This window comes from Rhinoraja longicauda, chromosome 2 (assembly GCF_053455715.1).
Source record: "Rhinoraja longicauda isolate Sanriku21f chromosome 2, sRhiLon1.1, whole genome shotgun sequence".
NCBI classification, from domain to species: domain Eukaryota; kingdom Metazoa; phylum Chordata; class Chondrichthyes; order Rajiformes; family Arhynchobatidae; genus Rhinoraja; species Rhinoraja longicauda.
This window is the reverse complement of record NC_135954.1, coordinates 115,448,063-115,475,119: the sequence shown is the minus strand read 5'-3', so window position 1 is coordinate 115,475,119 and position 27,057 is coordinate 115,448,063. Positions and strand designations below refer to the sequence as shown.

The window sequence follows — 27,057 nt, the reverse complement described above, 5'->3', positions numbered from 1 at the left end:
GGGCACATGGCAGTGGCATGGGAGACGTAGATGGGTCAGACCCAGAGTGAATGTGCCGCCACACTGTCCCGTCACCATCAGATACACGGGCAGCACTGGACACACACGGCACGTGGAGTGGGACACGTGGACACGTGCACAGGACACGTGGAGTGGGACACGTGGACACGTGCACAGGACACGTGGAGTGGGACACGTGGACACGTGCACAGGACACGCGGACAGGACACGCAGACAGGACACGCGAACATGTGGAGTGGGACACGTGGAGTGGGACATGCAGACACATGGAGTGGGACACGTGGACAGGACACGCAGACATGTGCAGTGGGACACGTAGTGTGACGAGACACGTGGCGAGTCATTGAACATGTGACACACGTGGGCGTAGGGAGCACACGTACCCGGTGGGCGGGGAGTCGCGGAGCCTGCGGTCCACACGCTCGATCTTGTACTCGACGCCTTCAATCACCACGGTGCCCTGAACACTGAGCTGTGCTGCCTGCCGCTCCTCTTCCTCCTCATCCTCCTCCTCCTGCACCACCCCCGCACCACGCCGCATCCTCCACTCTGTCCGTGACACACCACACGGCTCAACACACGCACACACAGGCAGAGCCCCCCACACCCCCACAGGCAGAGCCCCCCACACCCCCACAGGCAGAGCCCCCCACCCCCCCACAGGCAGAGCCCCCCACACCCCCACAGGCAGAGCCCCCCACCCCCCAAGACCCACATCCTCCACTCTGTCTGTGACACAGCACATGGCTCAGCACACGCAGGCAGAGCCCCCCCCCACCCACACACAAGGCCCCCCCCCACCCACACGACCCCCCACCCACACACAAAGCCCCCCCACCCGCACACACCCCCGGGCAGAGCCCCCCCTCCCCCACCCCCATGCACGCAGAGCCCCCCCCCCACACACTCACCCTCCTCCTCCCTCATCTTCCTCAGATCGTCCTCGGCGACGAGGGAGACTCGCTTGGGCCTGTCAGCGGCGGGCGGCCTCACCTCCATCTCAAAGTACTGCTGCCGCTCCCGGAACGACTGCTGCTCCGGGCTGTTGGGGCCACGGGGAGAACCGGGCTACCAGAGACAGGGGACAGTCACACACGCACCAACACACGGACACGCACACGCACAGACTCGCGGACAGATGGACACGCACACGCACCGACACGCAGACATGCACCGACACGCGGACACGGACACGCATGTACTGATAGGCGAACACGCACGCACCGACATGCAACCGACACACGGACACGCAACTGACACGCGGACACAGACACGCATGTACGGACACGCGTCCACCGACACGCGGACACAGACACGCTCGCACTGACACACGGACACAGATAAGCACGCACCAACACGAGGACACGGACACATGGACCAGGGCTGCCAGAGACACCGGGGAGAGTCAGACACGCATACACTGACATGGTCAGACGCACACGGACACGCCTGGCCACACGTACACGGTCAGACACGTTCTGACATACTGACAGGCTCGGACATATACAGGCCCACCACACCAGCCCCAACGCCCAGCACAGTGTGTGAGACCAGCCCTCCACACCAGGCCCACCGCCCAGCACAGTGTGTGAGACCAGCCCTCCACACCAGGCCCACCGCCCACCACACCAGGCCCACCGCCCACCACACCAGGCCCACCACACCAGGCCCACCGCCCAGCACACCAGGCCCACCACACCAGGCCCACCGCCCAGCACACCAGGCCCACCACACCAGGCCCACCGCCCAGCACACCAGGCCCACCACACCAGGCCCACCGCCCACCACACCAGGCCCACCACACCAGGCCCACCGCCCAGCACACCAGGCCCACCACACCAGGCCCACCGCCCAGCGCACCAGGCCCACCGCACCAGGCCCACCGCACCAGGCCCACCGCACCAGGCCCACCGCACCAGGCCCACCGCACCAGGCCCAGCGCACCAGGCCCACCGCACCAGGCCCACCGCACCAGGCCCACCGCACCAGGCCCACCGCACCAGGCCCACCGCACCAGGCCCACCGCACCAGGCCCACCGCACCAGGCCCACCGCACCTGGCCCACCGCACCAGGCCCACGCCACCGTTACTGCCCCACTGCCCAGCACAGAGTGTGTGTGTGAGTGACTAACCTGGCACACAGCGACTCACCTCAGTGGCAGACTTGGCCCTGATGTTTCTGTGCACGGGGAGATCCTGGGGGGAGAGAGAGACAGGACTGAGGTTGGTGGTGACACGGCCAGCTGCCACACACTGCCAGATGCCATGCATCCCTGCGGTGGAACGAGGGTGCAGCCACGTGCACCCCCACAGTACGTGTACCCCAGAATACACGCACCCCACAGTACACGCACCCCCACAGTGCGTGTACCACAGTGCGTGTACCACAGTGCGTGTACCACAGTGCGTGTACCACAGTAGGTGTACCACAGTGCGTGTACCGCAGTGCGTGTACCGCAGTGCGTGTACCACAGTGCGTGTACCACAGTGCGTGTACCACAGTGCGTGTACCACAGTACGTGTACCACAGTGCGTGTACCACAGTAGGTGTACCCCCACTTTCCCACAGTGCCCCAGGGGAGTGCGGTGACTGAACCTACCAGCTGGAAGGTGGGTGAGCTGGTGGATTCCCGTGGGACGCTGCTTCCACAAACCGGACTGTTGCTGGAGCTGGGTGTCTGCAAAACACAACAACATGTCCACCTGCTGGCTCCGCACCGAGGCCACGAACAGCCCCTGTACCTCCATCCCCTCCCTCACCCCCACTCCAGTCCCGACACACCCAGCCCCCCCTACACACCCAGCCCCCCCTACACACCCAGCCCCCCTACACACCCAGCCCCCCTACACACCCAGCCCCCCCTACACACCCAGCCCCCCTACACACCCAGCCCCCCCTACACACCCAGCCCCCCCTACACACCCAGCCCCCCCTGCACACCCAGCCCCCCCTACACACTCAGCCCCCCCTACACACCCAGCCCCCCCTACACACCCAGCCCCCCCTGCACACCCAGCCCCCCCTACACACCCAGCCCCCGCTCCCCCTACACACCCAGCCCCCGCTCCCCCAACACACCCAGCCCCCACACACCCAGCCCCCGCTCCCCTCCACACACCCAGCCCCCCCACACACCCAGCCCCCGCTCCCCCTACACACCCAGCCCCGGCTTCCCCCCACACACCCAGCCCCCCACACACCCAGCCCCCCACACACCCAGCCCCCCACACACCCAGCCCCCCACACCCAGACCCCCCACACACCCAGCCCCCACACACCCAGCCCCCCACACACCCAGCCCCCCCTACACACCCACCAGCCCCCCACACACCCAGCCCCCCACTTCCCCCCACACACCCAGCCCCCCCCACACCCAGACCCCCTACACACCCAGCCCCCGCTCCCCCTACACACCCAGCCCCCGCTTCCCCCCACACACCCAGCCCCCCACACACCCAGCCCCCCCACAAACCCAGCCCCCCCACACACCCAGCCCCCCCACACCCAGACCCCCCACACACCCAGCCCCCCACACACCCAGCCCCCCACACACCCAGCCCCCCCTACACACCCAGACCCCCCACACACCCAGCCCCCCACACACCCAGCCCCACACACCCAGCCCCCCCCACACCCAGCCCCCCCACACACCCAGCCCCCCCCCACACCCAGCCCCCCCCCCACACCCAGCCCCCCCACACACCCAGCCCCCCCACACCAGCCCCCCCCACACCCAGCCCCCCTACACCCAGCCCCCCCTACACACCCAGCCCCCCCAACACACCCAGCCCCCCCACACCCATCCCCCCCACACACCCAGCCCCCCTACACCCAGCCCCCCCTACACACCCAGCCCCCCACACCCAACCCCCCCACACCCAGCCCCCCCTACACACCCAGCCCCCCTACACACCCAGCCCCCCCACACACCCAGCCCCCCCCACACACCCAGCCCCCTACACACCCAGCCCCCTACACACCCAGCCCCCCCACACCCAGCCCCCCTACACACCCAGCCCCCCCCACACCCAGCCCCCCTACACACCCAGCCCCCCCACACACCCAGCCCCCCCACACACCCAGCCCCCCCTACACACCCAGCCCCCCCCACACACCCAGCCCCCCCTACACACCCAGCCCCCCCTACACACCCAGCCCCCCCCACACCCAGCCCCCCTACACACCCAGCCCCCCCTACACACCCAGCCCCCCCACACACCAGCCCCCCCTACACACCCAGCCCCCCCCACACCCAGCCCCCCCCACACACCCAGCCCCCTACACACCCAGCCCCCCCACACCCAGCCCCCCCTACACACCCAGCCCCCCTACACCCAGCCCCCCCACACACCCAGCCCCCTACACACCCAGCCCCCCCACACACCCAGCCCCCCACACCCAGCCCCCCTACACACCCAGCCCCCCCCACACACCCAGCCCCCCCACACCCAGCCCCCCCTACACACCCAGCCCCCCCAACACACCCAGCCCCCCCCACCCACCCATCCCCCCCACACACCCAGCCCCCCCACACCCAGCCCCCCTACACCCAGCCCCCCACACCCAGCCCCCCCTACACACCCAGCCCCCCCCCACACCCAGCCCCCCTACACCCAGCCCTACACACCCAGCCCCCCCACACCCAGCCCCCCCTACACACCCAGCCCCCCCACACCCAGCCCCCCCTACACACCCAGCCCCCCCTACACACCCAGCCCCCCCTACACCCAGCCCCCCCTACACACCCAGCCCCCCACACCCAACCCCCCCACACCCAGCCCCCCCTACACACCCAGCCCCCCCTACACACCCAGCCCCCCCACACACCCAGCCCCCCCCACACACCCAGCCCCCTACACACCCAGCCCCCTACACACCCAGCCCCCCTACACACCCAGCCCCCCCACACCCAGCCCCCCCTACACACCCAGCCCCCCCACACACCCAGCCCCCCCACACACCCAGCCCCCCCTACACACCCAGCCCCCCCACACACCCAGCCCCCCTACACACCCAGCCCCCCCTACACACCCAGCCCCCCCACACCCAGCCCCCCCTACACACCCAGCCCCCCCTACACACCCAGCCCCCCCACACCCAGCCCCCCCTACACACCCAGCCCCCCCCACACCCAGCCCCCCCCACACACCCAGCCCCCTACACACCCAGCCCCCCCACACCCAGCCCCCCCTACACACCCAGCCCCCCTACACCCAGCCCCCCCACACACCCAGCCCCCTACACACCCAGCCCCCCCACACACCCAGCCCCCCCACACCCAGCCCCCCTACACACCCAGCCCCCCCCCACACACCCAGCCCCCCCACACCCAGCCCCCCCTACACACCCAGCCCCCCCAACACACCCAGCCCCCCCCACCCACCCATCCCCCCCACACACCCAGCCCCCCCACACCCAGCCCCCCTACACCCAGCCCCCCACACCCAGCCCCCCCTACACACCCAGCCCCCCCCCACACCCAGCCCCCCTACACCCAGCCCTACACACCCAGCCCCCCCACACCCAGCCCCCCCTACACACCCAGCCCCCCCACACCCAGCCCCCCCTACACACCCAGCCCCCCCTACACACCCAGCCCCCCCTACACACCCAGCCCCCCCACACACACCCAGCCCCCCCACACCCAGCCATCGCCCCCGCCCCCCTCTGTCCCCCGCTGCCCTTGACACAACAACCTCTGGCCCCTCTGCTTCCCCCTGCACCCCCCCCACCTCGTTTCAGGACCATCACTGTTACCCTGTCCCTGCAACGTCCACTGCACCCCTTCACCCTGGCTCTTCCCCGCTCCCCGCACCCTCCCCTCCCCTCCCCTGGTCCTCTTCCTCCCCTCCTTGCAACCCCCCGTCCCCTCCCCAGCCCCTCCCTCCTCCCCCCCACTCCCCAGCCCCTCCCTCCCCCCCCCATTCCCAGCCCCTCCCCCCCCCACTCCCCAGCCCCTCCCCCCCCACTCCCCAGCCCCCCCCCACTCCCCAGCCCCTCCCCCCCCACTCCCCAGCCCCTCCCTCCTCCCCCCCACTCCCCAGCCCCTCCCCCCCCACTCCCCAGCCCCTCCCCCCACTCCCCAGCCCCTCCCCCCCACTCCCCAGCCCCTCCCCCCCCCACTCCCCAGCCCCTCCCCCCCCCCACTCCCCAGCCCCTCCCCCCCCCCCACTCCCCAGCCCCTCCCCCCCCTCCTCCCCCCACTCCCCAGCCCCTCCCCCCCCACTCCCCAGCCCCTCCCCCCCCCACTCCCCAGCCCCTCCCCCCCCACTCCCCAGCCCCTCCCTCCTCCCCCCACTCCCCAGCCCCTCCCCCCCCCCACTCCCCAGCCCCTCCCCCCCCCCACTCCCAGCCCCTCCCTCCTCCCCCCACTCCCCAGCCCCTCCCCCCCCCCACTCCCCAGCCCCTCCCCCCCCCCCACTCCCCAGCCCCTCCCTCCTCCCCCCCACTCCCCAGCCCCTCCCCCCCCCCCACTCCCCAGCCCCTCCCTCCTCCCCCCCACTCCCCAGCCCCTCCCCCCCCCCCACTCCCCAGCCCCTCCCTCCTCCCCCCCACTCCCCAGCCCCATCCCTCCCCCGGTCCTTCCCCCTTCACTCCCATGCAAACCCCCCCCCCCCGCCACTCCCCAGCCCCATCCCTCCCCCGGTCCTTCCACCTTCACTCCCATGCAACCCCCCCCCCAACTCCCCAGCCCCTCCCCCCCCACTCCCCAGCCCCTCCCCCCCCCTACTCCCCAGCCCCTCCCCCCCCCACTCCCCAGCCCCTCCCCCCCCACTCCCCAGCCACTCCCCCCCCCCCCCCACTCCCCAGCCACTCCCCCCCCCCCCACTCCCCAGCCCCATCCCTCCCCCGGTCCTTCCCCCTTCACTCCCCAGCCCCTCCCCCCCCCCACTCCCGGGCCCCTCCCCTTCCCCGGTCCTTCCCTCTCATGCAGACCCAGAGCATGCCTCGCTCTGTGTATACGAGTGCACGCGCACACACTCACCATCACACCACGGCATTAACACACATGCATGATCACACACAAACACGGACAGACACACGCACAATCAATCGCACATATGCAGACACATGCATGAGCACAGACGTGCTTCTGTGTGGCCAGGGTGCAGTGAGGATGTGCTGGGCCACGTACGCACACTGACCCAGGCTGACAACTACATCCTACACCTTGCACGTTTCCCTCTGCTCCACCGATAGTACTTCAACTTGGCGTTTAGTTCAGAGATACAGCGCGGAAACAGGCCCTTCGGCCCACCGTGTCCGCGCCGACCAGCGATCCCCGCACATTAACACTATCCTACACACACTGGGGACAATTTTCACATTTACCAAGCCAATTAACCTACAAACCTGCACGTCTTTGGAGTGTGGGAGAAAACCGAAGATCTGGGAGAAAACCCACGCAGGTCACGGAAAGAACGTACAAACTCCGTACAGACAGCACCCGTAGTTGGGATGAAACCCGGGTCTCCGGCGCTGCATTCGCTGTAAGACAGCAACTCTACCGCTGCATCACCGTGCCGTATTTTACAGTGTTAGCTGGTCTGATTGGATCGCATGCAAAACATTTACTGTTCCTTGGTCCATGTGACCAGAATAAACCTTAAGTTGGGACACACGTGCACACGCATGCAGGAGCACATACGTGTGCATGAGCATGCCTACACGCTGTGCCAGGGCGGGCCATGCCTGGGTTCCCTGGCCCATGTGAGTGTGTGCGTGCGCGCGCGTGTGTGTGTGTGTGTGTGTGTGCGGGGTGTGTGTGTGTGTGCGCGCGCGTGCGTGTGTATGTGTGTGTGTGTGTGTGCGTTCGTGCGTGCGTGCGTGCGTGCGTGTGTGTGGCGGGTGCTTGCCTGGACTCTGCTGATCGGGCTTGCCCTCCACCTCGCGTTCCCCAGCATGAAGGGGTTCTGGTGGAAGGGGATGGGCTGCAGATCGATCAGCACCTCCTCCTCCTGCTCCAGCAGTGCTGGGCTGGTGTGGGTGGGTGTCTGCCCGCCGTGGGGCCGAGCCGGGCTGGTGTGGGTCAGTGCCGGGCTGGTGTGGGTCAGTCCCTGCACACTGTGGGTCAGTGCCGGGCTGGTGTGGGTGGGTGTCTGCCCGCTGTGGGGCCGAGCCGGGCTGGTGTGGGTCAGTGCTGGGCTGGTGTGGGTGGGTGTCTGCCCGCCGTGGGGCCGAGCCGGGCTGGTGTGGGTCAGTGCCGGGCTGGTGTGGGTCAGTGCCGGGCTGGTGTGGGTGGGTGTCTGCCCGCCGTGGGGCCGAGCCGGGCTGGTGTGGGTCAGTGCCGGGCTGGTGTGGGTCAGTGCCGGGCTGGTGTGGGTGGGTGTCTGCCCGCTGTGGGGCCGAGCCGGGCTGGTGTGGGTCAGTGCTGGGCTGGTGTGGGTGGGTGTCTGCCCACTGTGGGGCCGAGCCGGGCTGGTGTGGGTCAGTGCCGGGCTGGTGTGGGTCAGTCCCTGCACACTGTGGGTCAGTGCTGGGCTGGTGTGGGTCAGTGCTGGGCTGGTGTGGGTCAGTGCTGGGCTGGTGTGGGTCAGTGCTGGGCTGGTGTGGGTCAGTGCTGGGCTGGTGTGGGTCAGTGCTGGGCTGGTGTGGGTCAGTGCTGGGCTGGTGTGGGGCAGTGCTGGGCTGGTGTGGGTCAGACCCTGCACACTGTGGGTCAGTGCTGGGCTGGTGTGGGTAAGTGCTGGGCTGGTGTGGGTCAGTGCTGGGCTGGTGTGGGTCAGTGCTGGGCTGGTGTGGGTCAGTGCTGGGCTGGTGTGGGTCAGTGCTGGGCTGGTGTGCGGCAGTGCTGGGCTGGTGTGGGTCAGTGCTGGGCTGGTGTGGGTCAGTGCTGGGCTGGTGTGGGTCAGTGCTGGGCTGGTGCGGGTCAGTGCTGGGCTGGTGCGGGGCAGTGCTGGGCTGGTGTGGGGCAGTGCTGGGCTGGTGTGGGACAGTCCCTGCACACTGTGCGGCAGTGCTGGGCCCCCACTCTGAGTGCCGGACCCCCACTCTGTAGCGCGTCCCCGTGCCGGGGGGGGAGGGGATCCACACTGGTCCTCCATCGCAGTCGCTCCTGCACACAGCTGAGGTCAGAGATGGACAGCGGGCGTTCACACACTCCCCACCCCCTGGGTCTAAACACCCACCACCCTGATGGCTCTGACCCCAACCCCAGCGACCGTGCCCACCCCCCACCCTGACCCCACCCCCCCGAACCCGCACCCCTAACCCCACCCCACCCCCCTGACCCCACCCCCCTAACCCCACACCACCCCCTAACCCCACCCCCCTAACCCCACCACACGCCCCTGACCCCACCCCCCTAACCCCACCACACGCCCCTGACCCCACCACACACCCCACCACACCCCCTAACCCCACCCCACCCCCCTGACCCCACCCCCTAACCCCACCCCACCCCCCTAACCCCACCCCACCCCCCTAACCCCACCCCACACCCCTAACCCCACCCCACCCCCCTAACACCACCCCCTAACCCCACCCCCTAACCCCACACCACCCCCTAACCCCACACCACCCCCCACCCCAACTCCCTAACCTCACACCACCCCCTAACCCCACACCACCCCCAACCCCCTAACCCCACACCACCCCCTAACCCCACCCCCTAACCCCACACCACCCCCTAACCCCACACCACCCCCTAACCCCACCCCACCCCCTAACCCCACACCACCCCCTAACCCCACACCACCCCCCACCCCAACCCCCTAACCCCACCCCACCCCCTAACCCCACACCACCCCCTAACCCCACACCACCCCCTAACCCCACACCACCCCCCACCCCACCCCACCCCCTAACCCCACACCACCCCCCACCCCAACCCCCTAACCCCACCCCCTAACCCCACACCACCCCCCACCCCACCCCACCCCCTAACCCCACACCACCCCCTAACCCCACACCACCCCCTAACCCCACCCCACACCCCTAACCCCACCCCACCCCCCTAACACCACCCCCTAACCCCACCCCCTAACCCAACCCCCTAACCCCACACCACCCCCTAACCCCACACCACCCCCCACCCCAACTCCCTAACCTCACACCACCCCCTAACCCCACACCACCCCAACCCCCTAACCCCACACCACCCCCTAACCCCACCCCCTAACCCCACACCACCCCCTAACCCCACACCACCCCCTACCTTGCCGTGGGCCTGGCTCCCAGTGCTGAGCCTGGGCTGTCTGGGGAGTGGGGAGAGGGGTCTGTCTGGGCCGTGGGGAGAGGGGTTTGTCCACTCAGCGGCTGGCAGCAGGTGCGGGACTGACAGCTCGCCAGGGCCGCCCGCGGGTGACGATGGCATTCCAGGCCGCACAGCCCGGCTGTTCCCAGCTCACCATTCCCCAGCTGTCTGACAGCTGGCTCTGCAATGCGGTCCGCCCCACACTGTCTGCGAGCTGCACTCCAGCCCAACCCACCTCAAATCTCCAGCAACATGGGCACAACCTGGGGCTCCAGCAAGGCGTGGACCCCTGTGTGCTGTGTGACTCTGTGCATAAGCAGAGTAAGCAACATCTTGTTCCTCTGTACCCCCATCCAGCTTGCCCCACTCATCCACCTGCCCCATCCAGCTTGCCCCACTCATCCACCTGCCCCAACACCCCCACTCCCTCTCCTGACCATCTTTGAGAGTCGCGGTGAACCCCACCTTGAACGGACAACACACATATACCGTATAGTTTATTTACTTTGGTTTAGAGATACAGCGCTGAAACAGGCCCTTCGGCCCACCGGGTACGCACCGACCAGCGATCCCCACACACTAACACCATCCTACACCCACTAAGGACAATTTTTACATTTACCACACACTCCCACCCACACACACACACACTCCCACACACACACACACACACACTCCCACACACACACTCCCACACACACACACACACACTCCCACACACACACACACACACACACACACACTCCCACACACACACTCCCACACACACACTCCCACACTCCCATCCACACACACTCCCACACACACACTCCCACCCACACACTCCCACCCACATACACACACCCACACACACTCCTACCCACACACACACCCACACTCCCACCCACACACACTCCCACCCACACACACACACGCACACACACTCCTACCCACACACACTCCCACCCACACCCATACACACACGAACATGCCCACACACAGATCATACACACACAAACATGCCCACACACAGGCTCCCATACACATATGAACATGCCCACACACAGGCTCACATACACACACAAACATGCCCAGGCACGTACCCATGAACATGCTCACATGCACATGCCCAAAACGCACACGGACCATACACACATGAAGATGCCCAGATGTACGCACGCGTCCATGCATGCACAGACTGCCTTACCCGGCTAACCCTCTGTATGCCCGTGCTGGGCAAGGCTGCCAGGGTTCTGTAATCCAGTTTCAGGGGTTCGGTGGTGTGCTTCTGTAACAAAGACAGAGGAAGATGAATACACGAGGGTCACTGCTCGCCACAGAGAGAGAGAACCCACACGAATGGACACCCGCACACAATCAGCTTCACCCCGTACCCCATGCCCCTCCCCACCCCACCCACCAGCCTGCCTCTCCTCCATACGCTCACCTCCCACCCCAGAGTCACACCTTATTCCCCCATCCCTCGCCCCTTCCACATCGCTCACCCCCACCCAGCTTTACATTGCATTCCTCCTCCTCTCTCTACCTGCCGCTCTCCTGTTCACCTCCAGTCTTCACTCACTCCACCCACCCATCAGCCAGCCACTACCCTCACCTTTATCCACCTATCCCCTAGAGCATCGACACACAACAGCAACCACTCCACCCACCCATCAATCAGCCAGTCACTTCCCTCACCTTCATCCACCTATCCCCTAGAGCATCGACACACAACAGCAACCACCCACCCACCCACCCATCAGCCAGTCACTTCCCTCACCTTCATCCACCTATCCCCTAGAGCATCGACACACAACAGTACAACACAGCAACAGGCCCCTGTTGCCAAGTTTAACTGAGCTGATCTGCCTGTTCATGATCCATATCTCTTCCCTGCACTTCCATCCACTCATCTACAAGGTGGACACAAAGTGCTGGAGTAACTCAGCGGGTCAGGCAGCATTTCGGGGGAGAAGGAATGGGTGACGTTTCTGGTCGAGACCCTTCTTCAGACTGACGGTCTCGACCCGAAACGTCACCCATTCCTTCTCTCCCGAGATGCTGCCTGACCCGCTGAGTTACTCCAGCATTTTGTGTCTACCTTCGATTTAAACCAGCATCTGCAGTTTTTCCTACACCTATCTACAAGCTTCTTAAATGCCACTGTCATATGTACCTCCACTGCCACCTCTGCCAGTGCATTCCAGGGCCCCACATTCACCCTGCACACCGCCATTAAACTTGCCCCCTCACCTTCCAGCAATGCCATCCAGTGATCGCCACTTCCAGCTTGAGAAAAATGGTTCCGACTGTCTACCCTATCTATGCCACTACGGATTTCACCTGGGCAGCTTACGTATGAACGTTGATCTCACTCATTTCAGCTGAAGACCCCCACCCCCCCGGTCATCCTACCAGTTGCACTGGACACATCCTTGTATCCTTCTTGTTATCACAGCCTCCACAGCCCAACAATGGCCTCCACCCTTCCTAAGCATATCTGTTGCCAGCCCCACAAACATAGACAATAGGTGAAGCAGGAGGCCACTTGACCCTTCAAGCCAGCACCGCCATTCATTGTGATCATGGCTGATCATCCACAATCAGTAGCCTTCTCCCCATATCCCTTGATTCCACTAGCCCCCAGAGCTCTATCTAACTCTCTTTTAAATTCATCCAGTGATTTGGTCTCCACTGCCCTCTGTGGCAGAGAATTCCACAAATTCACAACTCTCTGGGTGAAAAAGTTCCTTCTCACCTCAGTTTTAAATGGCCTCCCCTTTATTCTAAGACTGTGGCCCCTGGTTCTGGACTCCCCCAACATTAGGAACATTTTTCCTGCATCTAGCTTGTCCAGTCCTTTTATAATTTTATTCATCTCGATAAAATCACCTCTCATCCTTCTAAACTCCAGTGAACACAAGTCCAGTCTTTACAATCTTTCCTCAAATGACAGTCCCGCCATCCCGGGGATTAACCTCGTGAACCTACGCTGCACTGCCTCAATAGCAAGGACGTCCTTCCTCAAATTAGGAGACCAAAACTAGGGTCTCGTACCGAAACGTCAACCATTCCTTCTCTCCTGAGATGCTGCCTGGCCTGCTGAGTTGCTCCAGCATTTTGTGTCTACCTTTGATTTGAACCAGTTTTTTCCGTACATAATTCTGGTAAACCTCCTCTGCACTCTGTCCAAACCGTCCACATCTTTCCTGTAATTTGGTGACCAGAACTGCACTCAATACAGCAAATACGGCCGAACTAAATTCCAAAAGACTTCCGGCCATGTCCCGCCCCCACCCCTCTTTTCCAGCTTTCCCCCCAGAGCAACATCAGCCTGAGGAAGGGTCCCAAGTGGAAATGTCCTGTCCATTGCATCCGCAGATGCTGCCTGACTCCGCGTTCTTCCAGTGCTTCTTCCCTCTCACTCTCCTCACTCCCCTGTCAGCCAGTCCGGTTCTCCATCCCTCTTGCTCACTGCACCATTCTCCTCACCTCTGCCTCCTCCAGCCTCCGTGTGGCCTCCTCTTGCTCCCGACGCATCCTCTCCTTTCAGAGAAGGACAGACGCAGTTAGTGATAGAAACATAGACAATATGTGCAGGAGGAGGCCATTCCGCCCTTCCAGCCAGCATGGCCATTCATTGTGATCATGGCTGATCATCCACAATCAGTAACCCGTGCCTGCCTTCTCCCCATACCCCCTGACTCTGCTAGCCCCTAGAGTTCTGTCTAACTCTCTTTTAAATGAATCCAATGAATTGGCCTCCACTGCCTTCCAAGGCAGAGTATTCCACAAATTCATAGCTCTCTGGGTGAAAAAGTTTTTCCTCATCTCAGTTCTAAATTGCCTATCCCTTATTTTTAAATTGTGGCCCCTGGTTCTGGACTCCCCCAACATCGGGAACATGTTTCCTGCATCCAGCGTGTCCAATCCCTTAATAATTTTATATGTTTCTATAAGATCCCCTCTCATCCTTCTAAATTCCAGTGAATATGTGTTAATGTGGATAAGTGTGAGGTGGTAAGAATAGGAAGGCAGATTATTATCTGAATGGTGTCAAGTTAGGAAATGAGATCTGGGTGTCCTTGTACATCAGTCACTGAAAGTAAGCATGCAGGTACAGCAGGCAGTGAAGAAAGCCAATGGAATGTTGGCCTTCATAACAAGAGGAGTTGAGTATAGGAGCAAAGAGGTCCTTCTGCAATTGTACAGTGCCCTGGTGAGACCGTACCTGGAGTACTGTGTGCAGTTTTGGTCTCCAAATTTGAGGAAGGATATTCTTGCTATTGAGGGCGTGCAGTGTAGGTTTACTAGGTTAATTCCTGGAATGGCGGGACTGGGCTTGGGCTTACCAGAATGCTGCCTGGGTTGCAGGCTTTCAGCGACAGCAAGCCGTTAGATAGACCTGGAACAGTTTTTTCTGCCACACAGACTTGAGGGCAGACTTGATAGAAGTATATAAAATGATGAGAGGCATAGATAGGGTTATTCATCGAGTGATAGTGTGGAAACAGGCCCTTCATAGTCATAGAGTCACAGAGTGATACAGTGTGGACACGGGCCCTTCATAGTCACAGAGTGATACAGTGTGGAAACAGGCCCTTCGGCCCAACTAGCCCACACCGGCCAACAATGTCCCAGCTTGCCTGCGCTTGGTCCATATCCCTCCAAACCTGTCTTATCCATGTACCTGTCCAACTGTTTCTTAAACGTTGGGATAGTCCCAGCCTCAACTACCTCCTCTGGCAGCTAGTTCCATACACCCACCACCCTTTGTGTGGAAAATTACCACTCGGATTCCTATTAAATCTTTCCCCCTTCACCTTGAACCTATGTCCCCTGGTCCTCGATTCCCCTACTCTGGGTAAAAGACTCTGTGCATCTACCCGATCTATTCCTCTCAGTCAGAATGTTTTTTCTGACAGTGGAAATGTCCAACACTGGAGGGCATGGGTGTAAGTGAGAGGGGGATAGTTTCAGGATGTGCGAGCTATGTTTTTGACACAGATAGTGGTGGGGGGCTAGAACACATTGCCAGGGATGGTGGTGGAGGCAGATATGATATGCTTTTGAATAGGCACCTGGGAGAGCAGGGAACGGAGGGATATGTATCATGTAGACAGATGAGATCACTTTATCTTGGCATCATACATCCACACAAAATGCTGGAGTAACTCTGCTGGTCAGGCAGACCCTTCAAGGGTCTCGACCCGAAACGTCACCCATTCCTTCTCTCCAGAGACGCTGCCTGGCCCGCTGAGTTACTCCAGAATTTTGTGTCTACCTTCGATTTAAACCAGCACCTGCAGTTTTCTTTCCTACACATCTTGGCTTCATGTTTGTCACAAACGTTGCAGCTGAAGAGCCCAGCCGTTCCTGTGGGGTACTGTTCTACGCATCGGAAGCAAGTGCAGAGACTGTTTGAAACCGGAAATAAACAAGAAATGCTGGAGTAACTCAGCACATGTTCCGAAGAAAAGGAAAACATATTCCTGACCAGTCTGCTGAGTTACTCCAGCATATGGTGGTCTATGAGAATGTATTTGAAGAGAGCAAGTGGCCAGAGTGGAAGCTGACTCACCCTCCAGCCCTCTGTCACAGTGACGAAACCCTCCCACTGCTGACTGCTTGCTGGGCTGCCAGCCGAACATTCACAGCTCCCATCCAATGCTGCTGGCTCCCACAGCTCCCATCCACAGCTCCCATCCCCACAGCTCCCATCCCCACAGCTCCCATCCCCACAGCTCCCATCCAATGCTGCTGGCTCCCACAGCTCCCATCCCCACAGCTCCCATCCAATGCTGCTGGCTCCCACAGCTCCCATCCCCACAGCTCCCATCCCCACAGCTCCCATCCCCACAGCTCCCATCCCCACAGCTCCCATCCAATGCTGCTGGCTCCCACAACTCCCATCTCCAGCTCCTGTCACCAGCTCCCGTCCCCAACTCCCCATCCCCACTCCCATCCACAACTCCTGTCACCAACTCCCATCCCCACAGCTCCCATCCCCACAGCTCCCATCCCCACAGCTCCCATCCCCACAGCTCCCATCCAATGCTGCTGGCTCCCACAACTCCCATCTCCAGCTCCTGTCACCAGCTCCCATCCACAGCTCCCGTCCCCAACTCCCCATCCCCACTCCCATCCACAACTCCTGTCACCAACTCCCATCCCCACAGCTCCCATCCGCACAACTCCCATCCCCAACTCCCATCTCCCACTCCCATCCCCAAATCCCACTCCCAACCCGAACTCCCATCCCCACTCCCCATCCCCAACTCCCACCCCCCAACTCCCCATCCCCACCACCAACTCCCATCCCCACTCCCATCCCCAACCCCCAACTCCCATCGCCACTCCCACCCCCAACTCCCATCCCCACTCCCATCCCCAACCCCCATCCCCAACTCCCATCGCCACTCCCACCCCCAACTCCCATCCCCACTCCCATCCCCAACCCCCATCCCCAACTCCCATCGCCACTCCCACCCCCAACTCCCATCCCCACTCCCAACTCCCATCCCCACTCCCACCCCCAACTCCCACCCCCCAACTCCCATCCCCCACTCCCATCCCCAACCCCCATCCCCCACTCCCATCCCCAACCCCCATCCCCAACTCCCATCTCCTTCCTAAAAGAACGTACTTTAATTCTGAGGCTATGACCTCTCTAGACAATAGGGGCAGGAGGAGGCCATTCGGCCCTTCGAGCCAGCACTGCCTTTCATTGTGATCATGGCTGATCATCCACAGCCTTCTCCCCATACCCCTTGATTCCACTAGCCCCTAGAGCTCTATCTAACTCTCTTTTAAATTCATCCAGTGAATTGGCCTCCACTGCCCTCTGTGGCAGAGAATGCCACAAATTCACAACTCTCTGGGTGGAAACTTTTCTTCTGACCTCAGTTTTAAGTGCAGTTCTTCAGTGGGATTGCAGAGATGGAGGGCCTCAGGAGGGAGTGGGTGTGGACCTGAGAGGATCCAATGTCACAGCAGGTCTCTCTCTGTGCCCTGGTCTCAGTGCAGCAGCTGGGAGATTCCTCCTGCAATCCTCGTCCACTCCGGCAGCTGCCCCTCGCAATGGGCACATTCCTGGATTTGTAAGGAGCCAGAATTCCACAGGCATACGTAACTCAGACCTTCAGGAGTGGAGCCGGGGCAAGTGCTTCAGACTGGGAGCCAAAGCCCAAGGATAAAGCCCAGAGGATTGGCATCATGGCCACACATGAAACTCCCAACAGCAAAACACTTCTGCAGCTTCACAAAACCTAGGTCAGACCACTTCTGGAATATTGCAGGTTGACACAAAATGCTGGAGTAACTCAGCGGCTCAGGCAGCATCTCTGGAGAGAAGGAATGGGTGACGTTTCGGGTCGAGACCCTTCTTCAGACTGAGAGTCAGGGGAGTGGGCGGGACAAAGATAGGATGTAGTTGGAGGCAGGAAGACTAGTGGGAGAACTGGGAAGGAGGAGGGGATAGAGAGGGAAAGCAGGGACTGTCTGAAGTTAGAGAAGCCAATGTTCATACCGCTGGGGTGTAAACTACCCAAGCGAAATATGAGATGCTGTTCCTCCAATTTGCTCTGGGCCTTACTCTGACAATGGAGGAGGCCCAGGACAGAAAGGTCAGACTGGGAATGGGAGGGGGAGTTTATGTGCTGAGCCACCGGGAGATCAGGTTGGTTAAGACGGACTGAGCGGAGGTGTTCAGCGAAACGATCGCCGAGCCTGCGTTTGGTCTCACCGATGTAGAGAAGTTGACACCTGGAACAGCGGATACAGTAGATGAGGTTGGAGGAGGTGCAGGTGAACCTCTGTCTCACCTGGAAAGACTGTTTGGGTCCTTGGATGGAGTTGAGGGTGGTGGTAAAGGGACAGGTGTTGCATCTCCTGCGGTTGCAGGGGAAAGTGCCCGGGGAGGGGGTGGTTTGGGTGGGAATGTTTAGGGCATGCAGGTCTGGTCGCCCCATTACAGGAAGGATGTAGCGTGCAGAGGAGGTTGACCAGAATGATGCCTGGGTTAGAGGGTTTCAGCTAAGGGGAGAGGTTGGATAGACTTGCATTGTGTTGCCTGGAACGTTGGCTGTTGAGGGGAGACTTGATTGGAAGTATATAAAATGATGAGAGGCACAGATACGGTAGACAGATCCTTTATCCCAACACTAGACAGCATTGCTATCAGGTGAGATGGGGAAAGTTTACTGGAGATGTACGAGTCAAGTCGTTTTACATCGAGGAGCCTGGAATGCACTGCCAGGGGTGGTGGTGGGGACAACTATGACAGTGGTGTTGAAGAGGCTTTTAGATAGGCAGATGGATGAGCAGTTCAACTTGGCATCATGTCTCTATGTTCACTGAACTGTTCTAGGTTGTAACACAAAGTGCTGAAGGAACTCAGTGGGGTATCATGGTTGATGCAGAGTTGTAGACTGAAGGGCCTATTCCTGTGCTAGAAACATAGAAAATAGGTGCAGGAGGAGGCCATTTGGCCCTTCGAGCCAGCACTGCCATTCATTATGATCATGGCTGATCATCCACAATCAGTACTCTGTGCCTGCCTTCTCCCTATATCTCTGATTCCGCTAGCCCCTAGAGCTCTATCTAACTCTCTTTTAAATTCATCCAGTGAATTGGCCTCCACTGCCCTCTGTGGCAGAGAATTCCACAAATTCACAACTTTCTGGATGAAAAAGTTTCTTCTCACCTCAGTTTTAAATGGCCTCCCCTTTATTCTTAGACTGTGACCCCTGGTTCTGGAACTGTTCCATGTTGTGCTGTTTCGGAACAGCTGTACTGTTCCATGTTCCTGTCCCCCCTCAATGGCATTGGTGGCAATCAGCATGACACGCATGTTAACAGATACCAAGTGGCTGACAAGCACGCCATCGATTGGACTGCTGGTTTCTCCATCTCAGGATGGATCTTGTGCAACAAAAGGTGGACGTTCCACCATCTGGCACAGTGAGCAAGGTTAGAGCCCATGGAATTAGGGGACGTGCACTCCTGTAATACCGTCACAGCACTGTATAGGACGGACACAGGCCCTTCAGCCCACATTTCCCATGCCCACCAATGTGGCATATTGGGTACATATGACCCACAGCCCTCTAAATCTTTGCCATCTGTCCAAATGACCGTGAATCAGTGAGAATCTGCTCCTGTGGATTGGGAGTGAGTTAACCGGTGGGAATAAAGGGCGGCACGGTGGCACAGCGGTAGAGTTGCTGCCTTACAACACTTGCAGCGCCGGAGACCCGGGTTCCACCCCGACTATGGGTGCTGTCTGTACGGAGTTTGTACGTTCTCCCCGTGACCTGCGTGGGTTTTCTCCGAGATCTTCGGTTTCCTCCCACACTCCAAAGACGTGCAGGTTTGTAGGTTAATTGGCTTGGTAAATGTAGAAAGTGTCCCTAGTGGGTGTAGCATAGTGTTAATGTGCGGGGATCGCTGGTCGGCGCGGACCCAGTGGGTCCAGGGTCCTGTTTCCACGCTGCACCACTCCATGACTCTATGCTACAGAGACTGGGGCAGCCGTCACCACACGGAGTGGTGGGACACACTGGTGGGCTCCTGATCTTTACTACCGGGTAGGATGAAGCCGTGCACTACAGTAAAGGTTCTCACCACTTTCTCCAGCTCCTCCTGCTCCCACAGTGATGACTCGCGAACCATTTCAGACTCCTGAAAAGATAACAAGAGTTATGTAGAAGCGACACACAGTGGTCTCAGCCCACATCTCACACACGTGCGGGTAAACTGGCCTCAGTAAATTGCTTCCAGTGTGCTAGCCAGTGGAGGGAATAGATACGAGAGTGAGATAGCTCGCACCCAGCAGTGCACAGTGATCATTGCACGTCCATGATGTGTCCAATACACCACCATCTACACTCTCCCTCCAGACCACACGCATCACCACACAGACTGCATCAAGTCCCATTGGTGCAAATTTACATACACCTGCACCTGTAAACAGCTGCACCCCTACCTGTAAACAGCCCACACCCCTACCTGTAAACAGCCCACACCTACCTGTAAACAGCTGCACCCCTACCTGTAAACATCTGCACCCTACCTGTAAACAGCCCCACCCCTACCTGTAAACAGCCCCACCCCTACCTGTAAACAGCTGCACCCCTACCTGTAAACATCTGCACCCTACCTGTAAACAGCCCCACCCCTACCTGTAAACAGCCCACACCCCTACCTGTAAACAGGCACACCCCTACCTGTAAACAGGCACACCCCTACCTGTAAACAGCCCACACTTACCTGTAAACAGCTGCACCCCTACCTGTAAACATCTGCACCCTACCTGTAAACAGCCCACACTCCTACCTGTAAACAGCCCACCCCGTACCTTCTGCAGGATGTCCACCTCCTCAGGGCTCATATCGCGATCGATGGACGAGATGCTCTCCATGCTGTTCTTTCGTCCCATCCCAGCAGCAAAAGGGTTAACAATGATTCCGGGCGAGGACTGAAAGGCAAGAAGAACAACTTGCACATCCAGCTTTGTTTCTGAAAGATGTGAGCTTCACAGGCGGAGTCTGCATCTCAGCAATGGTCAACCCAAAACTACATCTCTCCATGTTCCCCAGAGACACTGCCTGACCCGCTGAGTTACTGCAGCATTCAGCAGAGATGCTGCCTGACCCCCGGAGTTACTCCAGCATTCCCCAGAGACGCTGCCTGACCCGTTGAGTTACTCCAGCATTCCCCAGAGATGCTGCCTGACCCGCTGAGTTACTGCAGCATTCAGCAGAGATGCTGCCTGACCCGCTGAGTTACTCCAGCATTCAGCAGAGATGCTGCCTGACCCCCGGAGTTACTCCAGCATTCCCCAGAGACGCTGCCTGACCCGCTGAGTTACTCCAGCATTCAGCAGAGATGCTGCCTGACCCGCTGAGTTACTCCAGCATTCCCCAGAGATGCTGCCTGACCCGCTGAGTTACTGCAGCATTCAGCAGAGATGCTGCCTGACCCGCTGAGTTACGGCAGCATTCAGCAGAGATGCTGCCTGACCCGCGGAGTTACTCCAGCATTCAGCAGAGATGCTGCCTGACCCCCGGAGTTACTCCAGCATTCCCCAGAGATGCTGCCTGACCCGCTGAGTTACTCCAGCACTCTGTGAAACGTCACCTATCCATGTTCTCCAGAGATGCTGCCTGACCCGCTGAGTTACTCCAGCATTCCCGAGATGCTGCCTGACCCGCTGAGTTACTCCAGCACTCCTCAGAGATGCTGCCTGACTCGCTGAGTTACTCCAGCATTCCCCAGAGCTGCTGCCTGATCTGCTGAGTTACTCCAGCAGCCTGTGTCCTATGCAGCATTTCACTGGCTGTGCCTAGTTGCCCTTTGAGAAGGTGATGTGAGCTGGGTTGCGAGTGTACAATGTTGTCTCTGCGATGCTGAAGGAACAGTAATGTATTGCCGGTGGGGATGATGTAGGCTTGAAGGGCATGTTGCAGGTGGTGCCAGTCCCCCTGGCTGTCTGCCAGCTGCTGGGTCTGCAGGGTGGAGTGGATGAGCTGGCCCTGTGAGTGGCAGCGGCCAAGGTGGTCAGATTCACTTGGTCCATCTCTCTGGCCTGTGTGCAAACATCTGCCTGTCAAACCCTCCTCACCTGAGTTCACCTATTACCTGCCGGGCTTTGTCCCGTCCTCCTCTCTTCCAGCTTCCCCCCCCACCCCCCTTACCATCAATCCCAAACGTCAACTATTGATGTTCTCCAGAGATGCTGCCTGACTCGTTGAGTTCCTTCAGCACTTTGTCTGGGGGTTTTGTACCATCAACTGCACTTCCTTGTTTCCACAAAGGAAACTGAGGATTTGATCAGGAAAAAGGACAGGGAAAGGAGTGGACAGGAAGGACCTGCCGATGCTGGTTTACACCGAAGATAGACACAAAATGCTGGAGTAACCCAGCGGGACAGGCAGCATCTCGGGAGAAGGAATGGGCGACGTTTCAGGTCGAGATCTTTCTTCAGACTGATGTCAGGGGAATGGGAGACACACAGATGTGAGAACGAGACATCAAAGGAGATGAGGTCAAGGGAAATGTGGAATAAATCATAGTTAGCTAGAAAGTGACAACAAAGCAAAGAAAGATAACATTTAATCAGGGGGGCAGTCAGAATGGTCAAAGAACTAGGAAGTGGGAAGGATGAAGAAAGAGGGAAAGCAAGGATTACTAAGTTAGAGAAGTCAATGTTCATACCGCTGGGGTGTAAGCTGCCCAAACGAAATATGAGGTGTTCCTCCAATTTGCGCTGGTCCTCACTCTGACAATGGAGGAGGCCCAGGACAGAAAGGTCAGACTGGGAGTGGTGGGGAGAGTTGAAGTGCTGAGCCACCGGGAGATCAGGTAGGTTAAGGCGGACTGAGCGGAGGTGTTGAGCGAAACGATCGCCGAGCCTGCACATGGTCTCGCCGATGTACATGTGTTGACACCTGGAACAGCGGATACAGTAGATGAGGCTGGAGGAGGTGCAAGTGAACCGACACCCATTCCTTCCCTCCACAGATGCTGCCTGTCCCGCTGAGTTACTCCAGCGTTTTGTGTCCATCTACAGGAGGAAGTGCCTGGGAGGCAATTGGGATGAGATGAGTCCTTTAAAGTTTATCGGGAATGTAGAAAAGAATACATGAAATAAAGCATGAGGGGGAAATGGGACACAACATTTCCCTGGCAAATGGGATTGAGGAGAATCCTGAATGTATTGTGGAAGCATGAGGGTAGCTGGAGAAAGATAGGTCTGGAACCAGGGGACGAATGGGATTCCACATGGGAACTGACCACGGACACACGTGTGGAGGATGGACAGTTCACACAGGGATCAGCCGATGTCCTGCCATATTCCCTCAGGAAAGGGCAGCGAGCTTTGTCACATGGAAAATTATAAACCGACTGGACAAGCTCGGTGCAGTCAGCGACTCTTCAGTTACCTGCCCTGTCCTATTTCTAACAACAGGCCCGGTGTTGCTCCCTTCCTTGTAAGGCCGTCTACAAACTGCCCGAGCAAACGTCCCTCAACACATTTGACAAATTCCACCCCATCTTAGCCTTTGTCACTGCTCTATATTAGGACAGTTCATCTCCCAACTATGGCAACCCATTAGTCTTGCAGCTGCCTGCAATCCCAAGGCATATTTGGTCTTGTAATTGTCGACTATTTGAGAGCCTGGAGCACACTCCCCAACAAGGCAATCCCCACCCGCCCACCCCCCACCCCACCCCACCCCCCCACCTCCACACCCCCCACCCCCACACCACGCACCCCCCACCCCCCCCACACCACGCACCCCCACCCCCCACACCACGCACCCCCACACCCCCAACCCCCCCACCCCCCACCCCCACACCACGCACCCCCCACCCCCCCCCACCCCACCCCCACCCCCCCACCCCCACACCACGCACCCCCCACCCCCACCCCCCCCACCCCACCCCCACCCCCACGCCACACTATCACAGCTCCCTCACACACACTCTCACTACACTCTCTGGCACCTCCATCACCCTGGCCCCTTCCCATTCTCACTCACTCACTTACTCACTCACACACTCACTCACTCACTCCCCTCACTCACTCACTCACACTCACTCCCCTCACACACTCACTCACTCACACACTAACTCACTCCCCTCACACACTCCCCTCTCACTCACTCACTCACTCACTCCCCTCACACACTCACTCACTCCCCTCACTCACTCACTCCCCTCACTCACACTCCCCTCACACCCTCACTCCCCTCACTCACTCCCCTCACTCACTCACTCACTCACTCCCCTCACTCACACACTCCCCTCACACCCTCACTCCCCTCACTCACTCCCCTCACTCACTCACTCACTCCCTCACTCACACACTCCCCTCACACCCTCACTCCCCTCACTCACTCCCCTCACCCACTCACTCACTCACTCCCCTCACCCACTCACTCACACACTCCCCTCTCACTCATCTCACACTCCCCTCACTCACTCACTCACTCACACTCACACTCCACTCACTCACACTCCCCTCACTCACACTCCCCTCACTCACTCACTCACTCACTCACTCACTCACTCACTCACTCACACTCACACTCACTCACACACTCCCCTCACTCACTCACTCACTCACTCACACTCCCCTCACTCACTCACCACACACTCCCCTCACTCACTCACACTCACTCACATTCCACTCACTCACTCCCCTCACTCACTCACTCACTCACTCACACACTCACTCCTCTTTCTTCTCCACTGGTCCACAGGATTGTGTCAGACACCCCCCCCCCTCCATCTGCCCCTTCTCACCCCCTGGCCCTACCCCCTCACCCCCTGGCCCACTGGCTCCCTCACCCCCTGGCCCTCTCACCCCTGGCCCTACCCCCCTCACCCCCTGGACCACTGACTCCCTCACCCCCTGGCCCTCTCACCCCCTGGACCACTGGCTCCCTCACACCCTCACCCCCTGGCTCACTGGCCCTCTCACCCCCTGGACCACTGGCTCCCTCACCCCCTGGCTCACTGGCCCTCTCACCCCCTGGCCCACTGGCTCTCTCACCCCCTGGACCACTGGCTCCCTCACCCCCTCACCCCCTGGCTCACTGGCCCTCTCACCCCCTGGACCACTGGCTCCCTCACCCCCTCACCTCCTGGCCCACTGGCCCTCTCACCCCCTGGCCCTACCCCCCTCACCCCCTGGCCCTACCCCCTCACCCCCTGGCCCTACCCCCCTCACCCCCTGGCCCTACCCCCTCACCCCCTGGCCCTACCCCCCTCACCCCCTGGCCCTACCCCCCCTCACCCCCTGGCCCTACCCCCCTCACCCCCTGGCCCACTGGCCATCTCACCTCCTGGCCCTACCCCCCTCACCCCCTGGCCCTACCCCCCTCACCCCCTGGCCCACTGGCCATCTCACCCCCTGGACCACTGGCTCCCTCACCCCCTGGCCCTACCCCCCTCACCCCCTGGCCCACTGGCCCTCTCACCCCCTGGCCCACTGGCCCTCTCACCCCCTGGCCCTACCCCCCCTCACCCCCTGGACCACACTTGCTATTTGAGACCCTCTGTCTGCCACCCGCTGGCCGCCCCACCCTCTGCCCGGCGCTGCCCTGTGCTGTCTGCCGTTGCCGGGTCCCTACCCTCGGTGGCGTTGGTGGAGAGTGTGCTGGGGGGGAAGCCGTCACACACCAGGATGGTGAGGGTGTCACCGACGGCTCGCAGGATGCGCACGGCCTCGGCGTGGGTGGTCCCCAGCAAGCTGTGGTTGTTCACCTCCAGAATACGCAGCCCAGTCTGCAGCCTCCCGTCCCTCGCCGCCGCACCACCAGAGCTCACCTGCAGGGGGCACCGCAGCACGGGGTCAGTGTACACGCACACGCCAGAGTACGGGGTCAGTGTACACGCACACGCCTCAGCACCGCAGCACGGGGTCAGTGTACACGCACACGCCTCAGCACCGCAGCACGGGGTCAGTGCACACGCACACGCCTCAGCACCGCAGCACGGGGTCAGTGTACATGCACACGCCTCAACACCGCAGCACGGGCTCAGTGCACACGCACACGCCTCAGCACCGCAGCACGGGGTCAGTGCACACGCACACGCCTCAGCACCGCAGCACGGGGTCAGTGCACACGCACACACCACAGCACGGGGTCAGTGTACACGCACACACCACAGCACGGGGTCAGTGTACACGCACACGCCTCAGCTCCGCAGCACGGGGTCAGTGTACACGCACACGCCACAGCACGGGGTCAGTGTACACGCACACACCACAGCACGGGGTCAGTGTACACGCACACGCCTCAGCACCGCAGCACGGGTCAGTGTACACGCACACGCCACAGCACGGGGTCAGTGTACACGCAAACGCCTCAGCACCGCAGCACGGGGTCAGTGCACACGCACACGCCACAGCACGGGGTCAGTATACACACACGCCTCAGCACCGCAGCACGGGGTCAGTGCACACGCACACGCCTCAGCACCGCAGCACGGGGTCAGTGTACACGCACACGCCACAGCACAGGGTCAGTGTACACGCACACACCAGAGTACACAGTCAGTGTACACGCACACACCAGAGTACACACGGTCAGTGTACACGCACACACCAGAGTACACAGTCAGTGTACACGCACACACCAGAGTACACACGGTCAGTGTACATGCACACACCAGAGTACACCGAGTCAGTGTACACGCACACACCAGAATACACACAGTCAGTGTACACGCACACACCAGAGTACACACGGTCAGTGTACACGCACACACCAGAGTACACAGTCAGTGTACACGCACACACCAGAGTACACACGGTCAGTGTACACGCACACACCAGAGTACACAGTCAGTGTACACGCACACACCAGAGTACACACGGTCAGTGTACATGCACACACCAGAGTACACCGAGTCAGTGTACACGCACACACCAGAATACACACAGTCAGTGTACACGCACACACCAGAGTACACACGGTCAGTGTACACACACACACTCACCAGAGTACGTACGGGATCAGTGTACACGCACACGCCAGAGTACAGAGTGTCAGTGTACACGCACACACCAGAGCACAGAGTGTCAGTGTACACGCACGCACACACATACCAGACTACGCAGTGTCAGTGTACCCTTGCACAGGCATATCAGAGTACAGACAGTGTTAGTGTACCCGCGCACACATGTACGGAGGTCAGTGTATGCACGCACACCAGTAGTCAGTGTATGCACGCACACCAGTAGTCAGTGTACACACACACAGTAGTCAGTGTACACACACACAATAGTCAGTGTACACACACACAGTAGTCAGTGTACACACACAGTGGTCAGTGTACACACACAGTG

At 60.5% G+C, this 27,057-nt stretch overlaps 1 protein-coding gene across 1 annotated transcript in view; it reads right to left on the bottom strand.

The window, feature by feature from the left end:
* Window positions 1-27,057, bottom strand: part of scrib (scribble planar cell polarity protein) — a 152,726-nt gene that overhangs the window by 17,220 nt on the left and 108,449 nt on the right. The window contains 10 exon segments of the mRNA XM_078424311.1: window positions 401-570; window positions 933-1,089; window positions 2,173-2,217; window positions 2,622-2,699; window positions 11,404-11,484; window positions 13,689-13,742; window positions 19,821-19,877; window positions 20,554-20,673; window positions 22,413-22,640; window positions 25,326-25,532. Coding sequence (XP_078280437.1) covers window positions 401-570; window positions 933-1,089; window positions 2,173-2,217; window positions 2,622-2,699; window positions 11,404-11,484; window positions 13,689-13,742; window positions 19,821-19,877; window positions 20,554-20,673; window positions 22,413-22,640; window positions 25,326-25,532 — 1,197 coding nt within the window.